This window comes from Mya arenaria, chromosome 8, assembly GCF_026914265.1.
Source record: "Mya arenaria isolate MELC-2E11 chromosome 8, ASM2691426v1".
Classification (NCBI taxonomy): domain Eukaryota; kingdom Metazoa; phylum Mollusca; class Bivalvia; order Myida; family Myidae; genus Mya; species Mya arenaria.
Genome location: NC_069129.1, coordinates 32,777,915 through 32,792,371, shown reverse-complemented (window position 1 = coordinate 32,792,371; position 14,457 = coordinate 32,777,915). Strand labels below are relative to the sequence as shown.

Genomic DNA, 14,457 nt, shown 5'->3' with positions numbered 1-14,457 from the left:
GCTACTAAGAGATAGTTAGAACAGCTAAGAGCTACTAAGAGATAGTCAGAGCTACTAAGAGATACTTAGAGATAGTCAGAACTGCTAAGAGCTACTTAGAGATAGTTAGAACTACTAAGAGCTACTAAGAGATAGTTAGAACTACTAAGAGCTACTTAGAGATAGTCAGAACTACTAAGAGCTACTAAGAGATAGTCAGAACTACTAAGAGCTACTTAGAGATAGTTAGAACTACTAAGAGCTACTAAGAGATAGTTAGAACTACTAAGAGCTACTTAGAGATAGTCAGAATTACTAAGAGCTACTAAGAGATAGTCAGAACTACTAAGAGCTACTTAGAGATAGTAAGAACTACTAAGAGCTACTAAGAGATAGTCAGAACTTCTAAGAGCTACTTAGAGATAGTCAGAACTACTAAGAACTACTAAGAGCTACTTAGAGATAGTTAGAACTACTAAGAGCTACTAAGAGATAGTTAGAACTACTAAGAGCTACTTAGAGATAGTTAGAACTACTAAGAGCTACTTAGAGATAGTTAGAACTACTAAGAGCTACTTAGAGATAGTTAGAACTACTAAGAGCTACTAAGAGATAGTTAGAACTACTAAAAGCTACAAAGAGATAGTTAGAACTACTAAGAGCTACTTAGAGATAGTCAGAACTACTAAGAGCTACTTAGAGATAGTTAGAACTACTAAGAGCTACTAAGAGATAGTTAGAACTACTAAAAGCTACAAAGAGATAGTTAGAACTACTAAGAGCTACTTAGAGATAGTCAGAACTACTAAGAGCTACTTAGAGATAGTTAGAACTACTAAGAGCTACTTAGAACTATTTAGGGCTACTGAGAGATACTAGGAACGACTAAAAAGCTACTAAGAGCCTTAAAGACTTATTAAGAGATACTAAGAACTGTTAAGAACTACTAAGCGACACTTAAACCTCACTTTTCAATGTTATAAAGTAATTCCGAAGGGAAGATTATTCATAAATTGTTCCATTTATTTGCGTATTTTTAGAAAGAGTTGGTAATGAGAATTTTCAGTGATAGATTGCCGTTTCCATTTTCTCACTCCTCTCCTATCATCTTACCCCACAACTTCCCCATTCTATCTTCCCTTCTCCACCCCTCCTCTCCTATGCCTCGTATATCATATCACCCCTAGACTTTCCCTATCCCCTTCGTTCGATGAGGACGATGTTGATAACATTTACATAAACTATTACAGATTTCAAAATCATTAAAAATATAGAGAAAAATATCGAATATTGATGTTGAGCAAATAATAGTGCTAGTAAATTCTAAGTACCTTTTATAGTAGTTCTTACAATAGCTCCTAATAGCTCTTAGTATTTCTTGTAATATAGTTTTTAGCAGTTCTGAGCAGCTCTTGTAATATTGTTCCAAGTAATTATTAATATATTTTGTAATAGCGTTTTTTATATTTCTAAGTGCTTTAAAGTAGTATCTTGTAATAGTTCTTAGTAGCTCTTAGTAACTCTTGTGATATCGTTTTAGTAGTTCTTAGTAGCTCTTGTGAAATCGTTTTAGAAGTTCTTAGTAGCTCTTGTGATATCGTTTTAGTAGTTCTTTGTAGCTCTTGTGAAATCGTTTTAGTAGTTCTTAGTAGTTCTTGTGATATCGTTTTAGTAGTTCTTAGTAGCTCTTGTGAAATCGTTTTAGAAGTTCTTATTAGCTCTTGTGATATCGTTTTAGTAGTTCTTTGTAGCTCTTATGAAATCGTTTTAGTAGTTCTTAGTAGCGCTTGCGATATCGTTTAAGTAGTTCTTAGTAGCTCTTGTGAAATCGTTTTAGTAGTTCTTAGTAGCTCTTGTGATATCGTTTTAGTAGCTCTTTGTAGCTCTTGTGAACTCGTTTTAGTAGTTCTTAGTAGCGCTTTTGATATCGTTTTAGTAGTTCTTAGTAGCTCTTGTGAAATCGTTTTAGTAGTTCTTAGTAGCTCTTGTGAAATCGTTTTAGTAGTTCTTAGTAGCTCTTGTGATATCGTTTTAGTAGCTCTTTGTAGCTCTTGTGAACTCGTTTTAGTAGTTCTTAGTAGCGCTTTTGATATCGTTTTAGTAGTTCTTAGTAGCTCTTGTGAAATCTTTTTAGTAGTTCTTAGTAGCTCTTGTGAAATCGTTTTAGTAGTTCTTAGTAGCTCTTGTGATATCGTTTTAGCAGTTCTTAGTAGCTCTTGTGAAATCGTTTAGTAGTTCTTAGTAGCTCTTGTGATATCGTTTTAGTAGTTCTTAGTAGCTCTTGTGATATCGTTTTAGTAGTTCTTAGTAGCTCTTGTGATATCGTTTTAGAAGTTCTTAGTAGCTCTTGTGATATCGTTTAATAGTTCTTAGTTGTTCTTGTGATATCGTTTTAGTAGTTCTTAGTAGCTCTTGTGATATCGTTTTAGTAGTTCTTAGTAGCTCTTGTGATATCGTTTTAGTAGTTCTTAGTAGCTCTTGTGATATCGTTTTAGTAGTTCTTAGTAGCACTTGTAATATCGTTTAAGTAGTTCTTAGTAGCGCTTGCGATATCATTTTAGTTGTTCTGAATAGCTCTTATAATAGATTTCTTTGTAATTCTTTATGCTTATTGACTTTTAACTCTGGTATTATCATCACTCTATTTCCATGCAACAAAACTCTTGATTCCTGTTGATTGAATAAAAAATAGCCTTTTTACCTTAACAGCTATAAGTCACAAAGTTTCCAGTTAAAAAGGCGCCAAAATATCGCTTATACTTTTTATCTGTACACAAACCATGTGCTTTTACATTAAAGTCAAATAAGTTAAATATAACAATGCATTAAAAATGTGTTTCATCAACCGATATTGTGCGCCTTTAAAATAAATCATTTTGAACGCAATATATAGGTCTTTTATGGTGATATTTTCACTACACGACGATACACAACTCAACCCAGTGTTCATCATGAGATTAACGCGTTTTCATAACTTACTTAAGCCCGTTTTCATTGCAACTGCCGATGTCATTACTGCATCCGACGATGACGGCAAATGCCGGTACCCCCTGAGGGGGAACTGTAGGGCGAGACTCATCAGACCGTACTCCATATTTGTTGGCCGGCTGTATTCACTACATTTTCTTGGTGATTTCTGTTACTCTCGGTTTATGTTTCCTGAACATAACAATAAATAATTTTGAAAAAAACAACAACACACACACCAAAAAAACAATATCATCATTAAATAAGGGTAACTTACAATCTGCGTTTATGTCACTGTCTGGGGGAGAGAATACGTTAATTTCAATGTATAAATAGTTTTAGTAATATAAATTTGTAGAATGAATTTAGTTCAGATTAGTTTTATATATCGTGTCATGTTAAGTTAAATAAGAGTATTGCAATGTAGCACACATAAGCAAATAAAGAAACTCATTTTGCAATATATCAGATTTAGTTTCTTGGCTTAATTATTTATTGAACATAGACAAACATGTAAATAATAAAAACATATAAAAAAGTTAACCGTTTTTGAAGACGTTCAAATAGTTCAGCTTTATTTACGTTGTTCACAAAACAAAAATACCTATGGCATAATACGTCTCAGAAAAAGACTGACTTTGTTGCGACTAGAGACGACGTTATGACGCTATTACTATTGTTGTGGTATGACGTAATTCTGAAGCAGGGAAATAATTGTGACGTCATCAGCACAACATACATGCTCATTTTGCACGACTGGAGGCCGTTTCAGACTTCAATAATATTTAGAAACTTCATTAATGGAAACAATTGTATTTTCCTTACTTTTGAGCTCATTTTAAAAACCATACCGTACATACACTGTACCGTTATAGATACATGTAAGTATTTGGCGTAATCAAAACTCCTTATAGAAGGTTTGTTCGTAAAATAGGGTGTTGAATATTTTTAAATGTATGTAGGCTTTTAAAAATCATTCGTCATTGTTCCACGCATATTCTTTTAATCTTGGTGTGTGTGATTTTAGCAGCTTCACCCGTGACTGCCAGAAGAAACAGCAACAACTTTCGCTACAGCAACAAGATCATCATTCTGCTAGATTGTTCTACATTCAACAAATAATATGATGTGCAGGTAATATATTATCTAAACCATCGCATAATAATAAACAATGTAGGCAAAAAGTGCGCACAGATGTGGGTAAAATCGGCCCCCAAATCGATTTTTTTTATTGCTGTATGAGGCCATAAGAAAAATTGTAGAGTATACCACCAGTCTTACACTGTCCTGTGCGGCCAAAAATAGAACCCCAAAATCAATACGGTACAATGATTGTGGTGGTACTGTGGGTGGTGGTGCCACGTTAGAACGTTGTTGTTTTCGGTCCGGTGATGTTGTGGCCTCTTACGTCAAACCTTGTGCTTGTCCTGCCGCTTTTACCTCACAATAACGTTGGAGGCAAAGTAGACGGAATTTTATTTAATTTTATCAATGTATTCACAGGAGTCTCCCTCTACACGGGTCATGACCAAATATTGGAGGGTACGAAATGATAAGGGTACGAAACCGTCGGAGATACCACAAGGGGAAGTAGCCGCTACGTTGCGCTCTGACTATTGCCGTTTTTACTAGAAACATTTTTTTTAATCGTTTGGCTGAATCGATTAAAATCTTATGCTTAATGAATAATCTAAATTGATTTAGGTTAAGATCAACAGTAATTGTTTGTAAGAATATTTTATACCTCTTTTATTCAAACGATAGTATTTTACTATAATCCTTGTATATATTTACCTTTATCTCTAACTGACATTAATCAAGCGCACCAGCATTGTCCTTCGGCAAGATTGATTCTTAAGCAAGTGAGTTCTCGAAACGAAAAGTTCTCATTTTAGCTATTTTTTAGCCTTTTCAATACTGTTTTATGTCAGTCATAACGTTCGTTTGCATAATGACAATATGTTATTGATGAAATTGGCTGTATGCTTTACTTTTTTATTAGGAGTACTGTAGTTCACGACGGGTGGAGTAAAGAAGTTTCGTTACCGTAGTCACGTACCGAGACCACAGGCGTTTCTCTCGAAAAAAAAAATTCTTATATATATTATATAGACAAGGGGTTGAACTCAAATTTTGCAATCCTCCAAGTAAACAATGTATTACAGTTAAATTAATGTTTTTGTTATAAATAAAGTGACTAATGTCAATATACAAATGACTTTTAAAAGTCCGAAATCAACAGAGTATTAAATTATCCATAAAAATCCATATATCATCGCATTTGGACACACGTTCGCAAAAGTCCAATATATGAAATTACCTCAGTAAATATAACAATGGGTGTAATGTTGTACGATTACATGTATCCAGTTCGATGAAGTATCATAAATTTGAACACCAACCACTTTGTTTGTTGTAATTGAATGATTTACACCACTATAATTGGCGAAAAACAAACATCAAGTTTATTTTTGGCTTTCCTCGGCCATTTTGATTTCCAACACTCCAGTTGTATCCAGCGATTTCATTGGCTGATGACTGGCTCCGTCACGGCGGTGGTTTTTATAATAGCCAATAAATTAATTCGTAACAAAGTTTAACACACGCGCAGAAAATGGCGAGTTTGACAGATTAACTATGCTGAGGGAATTTTCGGTGTTTTGTGCCCTTCTTCGGAATGCATCGGTAAAAATTGCGCATTTAATATGATTATTTTTTGTTATTTTAATGAATTGTAGCGTTTAATATTTGTCATTTCGTAGAAAAAGGTACATTTACCTACGTTGTTTCCGTTTGCGAACCTGTGTCACGATTGCAAAATTTAAGTTCAACCCCTTGTCTATATAATATATATAAGAATTTTTTTCGAGAGAGAAATCCCTGTGACCAAGACTAGATCTTCATGGACTCACTTACACTTGCGTTTTACATGACTATTTGATTTCTATGCACAACATGAATTTGAAGAGGGTTTTTCTGTTTGACTTGAATGTGGAGTTTTATCAAAATAAATGCATCTTTGATATACTTTTGACGAAGACAAGCAATTGAAACATGATCATAATGGTCAGTCATTGCAAAAGACAATTGGACATGGGACAACTCCGATAAAATATCACGAAGTTCAGTAAACTTCAGATAATTTTGGCCTTGTGTATTTGAATAATCCTTCCTAGTTGTATTGCTAAAGTTCTATTGTTTTTTTTATGGTATCAGTAGATGTCTGTCAGTGCTCCAGCTTGCCCATTTAATTAGGGCGGTCTGCCACTGCCCTTTTTCTTACCACCCTGCCCCCTTTTTGGGTAGTGCCCTTAACACAATTGCTCTTTTAACGCCCTCTATCCTGTCAGTGCCCTTTTTACTAGTGGAATCATCTCAAAAGATTGACGGCACTTAATCCACTGTCATAATTGAGACATATGCTCATCGCTGCAATACTGATAGTAGTGTTTCCCCAAGGTGTCTTAAAGCTAGATGCTTTTTTGGAGAAAAATGTGACATTGCACAAAAGGAGACTCCAGACAAGTACAATTATACTACCCTAAAAAAGACACATTTTAATTTTGATATTTAGACACACACCTTTCAAAATTAAATAAAAATCACTGCCCTTGCTTAAAAAAATCACTTGTGAAACAATGAACATTGATAAAATAACTCTGAAATTCGTTCTGATAAAATGGAGGTTTCGGCGAATTTTGACATGACTGTAGACATGATAGGTAAACACTACATAAACAAAAAGCACGAAAATATTTTAGTGGGTTACAAAGAAATTTTCATCATGAATATTTTACAAATAAACTTCAAAACATTTACTGAAAAAGTGATGTATTTGATTATGTTGGCGTCATCTTCCGTATGTTTACAAATCGGCAGTGACCGCCTGCTTCAAATCAACAATGTTTAAAATGGCGAGTCTCGTCTAGACAATACAATAAACAATTATTTTAAAAGGTTTAATAGTGCTTGACAACATTTTTCAACATCCCTTCTCATTTTCTAGCACATTTTACAAACTTTCATCATTGAATGAATGAATGAATCATTGGTTTCAATGTATATTCTGATTGGCTAACATTCAATAGCTCCGCCTCCTGGCAATGTTTGACTATTTGGCTCTTCCTAATTATCGGATTAGAAGATGACCGAATATGAATACACAGGTTGTCTGCTCATTACACAATAAGCTGTCATATGACACGGACAAGGCACATGGGAAGATGATAGGGCAGTACAGCGGATTAAGGGCTGCCGATCTTTCATGATGATTTCAATAGTAAAAAGGGCACTAACGGGATAGATGGCGCTAATAGTGCATATAATGAATATTACTTGACTTGTCAAAAAAGGCACTACCATAAAAGGGGGCAGGGCGGTAAGATAAGGGGCACGGGCGGACCACCCTCAAAAAATGGGCTTCCTGGAGCATTGGAATATCAACTTGTTTTGATGCTTTCCTAATTTAATTCACCAAAACAACCATAAAAACACAAAATGGACATGTCCTATAGTAAAAATAAAAACGATATATATAATATGACATTAACATGATTAATTTCTCAAAATTGAGAAGTTTAATCTTGATAGTCAAGAAAAATTCAACATCGTCGCCATTTTGACATCGAACCCAAATCATATTGAGTGCTGACGATTTTGATTGTGCCTTGTTGCAAACCAAGAACCAATCAAAACAGTTGTAATAAAATGCCATTATGGATACTGACTTTTGTCAATGTTTTGTGACATCAAAAATCAATGTGGGATCAACTAATTTCCTCTAAGGCAAATAATCAGCTAAAATTGCATGCATTTCACTTTTATATACCTTTTCGCTAAGTAGTCGTCTCTAAATATGCCAGTCATCCGAACCGTCATTGACGAAAGAGCTGCCGGACTTGTACAAAATTTGCCGGACCTGTCCAGCGGACCTGCACATTTCGGGAAGACTGCCTTTGACATTGGTCCTGTTTGTCCTGTAGCAATGGTCCTATGACATTGGTCCATTAACATTGTTGTTATAATATGAGTTTTTTTATACTTTTAGGATGTGGGCTCGATTACCATCACAGTCGTTGAGTCATGTAAACAAGAGGGCTCTGTCCCTCTCCGTTGCAAAGGCAACCACAGCTGTACATGATGTTGCTCCAAAATCACGCCTTGAAGTGATGCAAGAACTGTCCAAAAATAACTTTCAACCAGACCCCACGAAGATTCCCCAGAGTTTAAAAGATTTACGATACCCAGCTATAGGTACATATTTTCCTTTTAACAAAACTTATAGGGTTGCAGTCATTGAAAATAAACCTATAGATGAACAAGCCCAAATTCTTTCACTTGCGCTTGGCATCAAAATATTTCAGCAAGCATTGATATTTAAAAAAAAAGATATTGAGCAAGCTTGGAAAGGATCTTACCAGTGCAATTAGTACTACCAATGTCATGAACATTTAAGAATTTAATGAGCAAGTCTGAATGCTTTAACTTAAGGTGGTCAAAATTAACCCTAGCCCGAATCCCTGCACTGCTAAAGTGCGCTACAATTGTTTTCTTACCTCTCCTTTGCAGGTAATCGAGATGTAGTTGGTCCAAGTCTTTGGATAAACCACGACTATCATGATGTAGTTGACCAGCCATATCCAGCTGTCAGGTTCGCTGAAAACACGCCGGCAGTGTTGGCACTCAGGGAAAAAGAAACTGGTGACTGGACAAAACTTACACTTGAGGAAAAGAAACAGAGTAAGTTGGTGTTCTACCTCTTTTTTATGCCCCCATATAGATTTGCAAATCGTTTCGGTCGGTCTGTAGACCTTGTCTTGTCTGTACAATTATTCAAGAACGGTTTGACTCAGACCATTTAACTTCAGTGATACTAAGGCTGCTCTTGACCTGCAAATGACCCTAATTATTTAACGTCAGTAGGTCCAAGCTCACTGTCAACAGTCTTATTGAAACTTTTTCCACATAATAACAGGAGAACATTTCAATCTTGAACCATAGCTCTTCAGTGGTAAGTTGCTCTTGACCATTTAGAGGCCCAATTGATTTAAAGGTCAGGGTCACTGTCTACTGGTTTATAAAACCTTTGTCTGCACCCTTACTTTAAAACAGTTTTAAATAATTATACTAACCAGATGGAAAAAATGATCATTCCAAGAGTGTTTACAAGCCTTGTTTGTTATGTGCAATAGTTTGTTACACACACTCTGGATAGAAGGAATAAGTTCGTTTTATGGATATAAGGAGTTTGTATGATCCAAATGTTACTGTATTTAGTAGATCAGTAATGTTATGATATTTCTTTAGTGAAGAATAACATGATTGGATATTTTATGCTCCTTATGACTCAGACCTATTAACCACAAGTTTTTTGGGGGAGAAAGCTCTTAAGGGCACTAACAGTTCTTTTCTAGTGATATACAGGACAGCTTATTTAAGAAATATTAACATACAGGTTTGTTTTAAAGTTTTGGGTAAATAAGCCAATTGATATCTTTGTGCTAGATTTTTCTAAAATGTTTTGTTGTCTTTTCCAGTTTACAGAAATTCTTTCCGGATGACGTTTGCTGAGATGGAGGCGCCTACAGGGGATTATAAGCGCATTGCGTTTCACTGTTTGTATCTGTTTGCGGCGGTCACATTGTATCAGTACTACGTAAACACCCAGTGTAAGTCTTCGCTGCCGTGCTCTAAATTTTAGCTGATTTTCATACTCCACTAAGATGTTAGAAGAGGTGTAATTTTGAGTAATATGGTTGCTTGGTCTATTAGTTTAAGTTTGGATGGACTACTTTCATACACAGATTGTTCTGAGGCTTGTTACGTATGATAACAATGTAAACACTAGTGCATTACATATTTTTCAGTGAGTTTTTAAGGGTTTCTTGGTTTGTAAAATGCACTTTTTTATGCCCCTAAGGGAGGCAAAATGGACTGTCTGTCCCCACAGAATCTGCTCAATATCTGAAGAAGGCTTAGGCAAAGGTATCTTAAACTTGGCAGGAAGGTTGGTCATGACCAGCAGATAAACCTCTTTGGATGTTAATCAAGGTCGTGGTGACCTTAAGCTGAAAATCCCTTTCTTATTAATAACTGAAGAAAGCTCAGCTTAGGGACCTCAAACTTAGTGGGTGGATTTCTCATGACCAGAGATGAACCTAATTGATATGAGGTCAGTGAGTCAAAGGTCAAGGTGGTGGTCACCTTTATCTGGAAATCTGTGGTTTCAGATTATTTTCTCATTAGTTTTGGGTTGTGTTACTTGCATGAAGTAAAACGAGGAAACAAAGCAAAAACACATTAAGATACAAAATTTAAAGAGTTGTAAGAGATGAGGAATGCATTTAAAGATAACTGTACTAGTTAACTTGTATGGAGTTGAGATTATTTTATTTTTTTGGATTGTTATTCTTTTTAGTCCATTTAAAAAAAATAAATATATTTTTTGGATTGTGAAGTGGGGCTCAGGTAGGAGGGGAAGTAAAACTAGAACTGTTTTGCAAATGCTTTGCTGTTGAACCTTACCGTAAAGTTTAAAGCTGTTGAAATATATTCACATGAATAACACTATCATACATGTATCCACTCACTATTGAGTATATCTTTATATACATGTATGCCACTTCTTTTACCATGTAATTGATAATTAGATATTAGCTTTACAAACGTTAACAAATGTAGCAGATTTTTGGCTGGTTGTAGTTTTAACTACTTGTATAATATGATATTCAAGCCTTTTTAAACATTACATTTCAGTGTTTGATCAGGAGAATGCCCCAAAATTGGAGAGGCAGCAGGTGTTCCTCAAGGAGATGGTAATGATTGGAGCAAATCCCATCAGTGGAGTCTCCTCCAAGTACGATTACGAAAATAACCAATGGAGAAAGTAGGCAGAAAAATTGGATGTTCCTATGTAAGGCATCATGGGAATTTTTAGTGCTGTGTGATAGGACTGAATACTAGCTCATAACAACGTCATATCTTTTTCAAGTATCTTGTTTTGGTGACACCTATCTTTTGAGTGAAAAAAAAGGAAAAAGACAAAACTACATTTTTAAAAGTATTATAAAATTCTTACCTATGTTAATGAAAAAGAAAATATATGGATTTGTTGTTTTCAATGTGCTCTGTTTCATATGATCAATAAATTATTCAAAATGTATTATTTCATTTATATCATGGTGTTTTATTTTTATGCTTCCATATGGTATATGCCCATCCGTTGACCCATTCAGCTATAACCCTTTCAAATGCCGGTATTGAATCATACCGCGTAACCGCTTATGTTAAAATTTGCATACCACCTCAAATATTTTCCATTGACATCTGGCTTTGAAACTTTGCATTTGACAAAATTATGCCCCTTTTTCGACTTAGAATTTAGGTTAAAGTTTGCGTACCACCATCATGCCCCCAGCCGGTACACAGGAGGAGGTTACTGTATCCAGCATTTTGACAAAATTATGCCCCTTTTTATGCCCTCGAAGGTGGGCATATTAAAATCGCACCGTCCGTCCGTCCGTCCGTCCGGCTCTGTAACTTTCCCTTGTATGGACAGATTTTGAAATAACTTGCCACATGTGTTCCACATACCAAGACGACGTGTGGCGTGCAAGACTCGTGTCCCTACCTCAAAGGTCAAGGTCACACTTAGTGTTTATTCACAATGGAGTGCTGCATATAAGGACATAGAGTATAGGTTGTCGTGTCCGGGCTGTAACTTTCTCTTGTATGGACAGATTTTAAAATAACTTGCCACATGTGTACCACATACCAAGACGACGTGTCGCGTGCAAGACCCGTGTCCCTACCTCAAAGGTCAAGGTCACACTTAGTGTTTATTCACAATGGAGTGCTGCATATAAGGACATAGAGTATAGGTTGTCGTGTCCGGGCTGTAACTTTCCCTTGTATGGACAGATTTTAAAATAACTTGCCACATGTGTTCCACATACCAAGAAGACGTGTCGCGTGCAAGACCCGTGTCCCTACCTCAAAGGTCAAGGTCACACTTAGTGTTTATTCACAATGGAGTGCTGCATATAAGGACATAGAGTATAGGTTGTCGTGTCCGGGCTGTAACTTACTCTTGTATGGACAGATTTTAAAATAACTTGCCACATGTGTTCCACATACCAAGACGACGTGTCGCGTGCAAGACCCGTGTCCCTACCTTAAAGGTCAAGGTCACACTTAGTGTTTATTCACAATGGAGTGCTGCATATAAGGACATAGAGTATAGGTTGTCGTGTCCGGGCTGTAACTTTCTCTTGTATGGACAGATTTTAAAACAACTTGCCAAATGTGTTCAACATACCAAGACGACGTGTTGCGTGCAAAACCCGTGTCCGTACCTCAAAGGTCAAGGTCACACTTAGTGTTTATTCACAATGGAGTGCTGCATATAAGGACATAAGAGTATAGATTGTCGTGTCCGGGCTGTAACTTTCTCTTGTATGGACAGATTTTAAAATAACTTGCTACATGTGTTCCACATACGAAGACGACGTGTCGTGTGCAAGACCCATGTCCCTACCTCACGTAATTGACACGTAAAGGCAAGATCAACTTTTCATGTACTGACCTTGTTCGTAGGTCAATGTCACATTCGGGGGCATTCGTCACATACTGTGACAGCTCTTGTTCTACTTAGAATTTAGGTTAAAGTTTGCATACCACCTCAAATATTTTCCATTCAATTTATGTAAAAATCTCAGCACATCATGTATTGCATTGAAATCTAATCTAACAGTGATCCATGCAAGTTTTGCCAAAACTTTTCAATCCATACACCGAAAAGTGGCGGAATAGTCGAGCGCGCTGTCTCTGACAGCTCTTGTTGTCTAGCCTGATTGAGTAGAGTGAGACATAGCTATCACAATGGTTGTTCTATGTATGTGCACTTGTCCAGATTCAACCTTGTCGCAGCTGTTCATTGACTATGCATTGAAGGATTTTCAAAAAAACTTGCCATAATAGGCTCACCATGATGAAGTGGTGTGTTGTAAACAAGACCCAGGTCACACTTAGAGGTCAAAGGTTTAAATATGTCTTGTGTCAAAGGCTCTTTTTCTAGTTAGTTGTTTGCATAATCAAAACATTTAAACATATAGCAAATAGATGTCATGTTCTCAAATATTATTCCAATCAAATCTTGTTATTCAATTGCATTACATAATGAATGGCATTGTTTTATATAAAGCATGACAAGTAAATGTTCTGAAGAAGGTATAAGGTATGCTCATTTTAGATCAGTGCTTTAGCCAGGATTTGAAAAGGGTAGGGTGCTAGGTCAGAAAAGGCACTTGATGCGCATTGAATGAGGTTTAATGGGGTACTTGCTAGGGCTAATGAAGAAATGATGATGATGATGATGATGATGATGATGATGATGATGATGATGATGAAGATGATTGAGGAGGATCTTAGCATGTAGTTGCTGATGATATAATTTTTAGCTCTACTGGCCAAAGGCCAGAAGAGCTTATGCGATGGTAATGTGTATGTAGTATGTGCGTCCGTGCGTCTGTAAACAATTCATGTTAACAGGATACAGCCTTCAGTTTTGATTGTATCTCAATGAAACTTGTACTGTATCTACATATCCATTAGAGCTCAGTTCCTTTCGAAAACCAGCCAGATCCGCCCATGCATGCCTAGATAATGGCCCTTGATAGTATAAAAATCATGTAAACAATTGCTCATTAACACGATACAGCCTAGCTGCCTTCAGTTTTGATTGTATCTTGATGAAACTTGTACAGTATCTACATACCCATAAGAGCTCGATTCCTTTCCAAAACCAGCAAGATCCCCCCATGCATGCCTAGATTATGGGCCTTGATAGTAAAAAAAATCAGTATGCCAGTAAACAATTCCTCGTTAACACGATACAGCCTTCAGTTTTGATTGTTTCTTGATGAAACCTGTACAGTATCTACATATCCTTAAGAGCTCGGTTCCTTTTGAAAACCAGCCAGATCCGCCCATGCATGCCTAGATTATGGGCCTTGATAGTGTAAAAAAATCAGTGTCAGTAAACTATTGCTCGTTAACAAGATACAGCCTTTAGTTTTGATTGTATCTTGATGAAACTTGTGCAGTATCTACATATCCATAAGAGCTCGGTTCCTTTCGAAAACCAGCCAGACCCGCCCATGCATGCCTAGATTATGGGCCATGATAGTAAAAAAAATCAGTATGTCAGTAAACAATTGCTCCTTAACATGATAGTCTTCAGTTTTGATTGTATCTTGATGAAACTTGTACAGTATTTGGATATCCATTAGAGCTGGGTTCCTTTTAAAAACCAGCTAGATCTGCCCATGCATGCCTAGATTATGGGCCTTGAAATTATTAGAATATGGGCCTTGATAGTATAAAAAAATGCTATTGTGTATTAAATGCTTGCGAACATGATACAGTCTTCAGTTTTGAGTATTCAGATACCCATAAGGGGTTGGTTCTTTTCGAAAACAGTGATGTAGACCACACAAACCCAGCCAGTAGAGC

The 14,457-nt window shown here is 36.3% G+C and overlaps 1 protein-coding gene across 1 annotated transcript; it reads left to right on the top strand.

The window, feature by feature from the left end:
• The first annotated feature begins 4,651 nt into the window (after positions 1-4,651).
• Positions 4,652-11,107, top strand: LOC128242218 (cytochrome c oxidase subunit 4 isoform 1, mitochondrial-like). The gene is made up of 5 exons (XM_052959304.1): positions 4,652-4,808; positions 7,994-8,199; positions 8,515-8,685; positions 9,483-9,614; positions 10,702-11,107. Exons 2-5 carry the CDS (start codon positions 7,995-7,997, stop codon positions 10,833-10,835), a joined length of 642 nt encoding a protein of 213 aa, XP_052815264.1. The 5' UTR covers positions 4,652-4,808; position 7,994; the 3' UTR covers positions 10,836-11,107.
• The last annotated feature ends 3,350 nt before the right edge of the window (positions 11,108-14,457 follow it).

Coding starts and splice junctions, on each gene's coding strand:
- LOC128242218 (XM_052959304.1), top strand. CDS start 7,995: ATGTGGGCTCGATTACCATCACAGTCGTTGAGTCATGTAAACAAGAGG. Junction 8,200..8,514: donor TTTACGATACCCAGCTATAG/GTACATATTTTC, acceptor TCTCCTTTGCAG/GTAATCGAGATGTAGTTGGT. Junction 8,686..9,482: donor ACTTGAGGAAAAGAAACAGA/GTAAGTTGGTGT, acceptor TGTCTTTTCCAG/TTTACAGAAATTCTTTCCGG.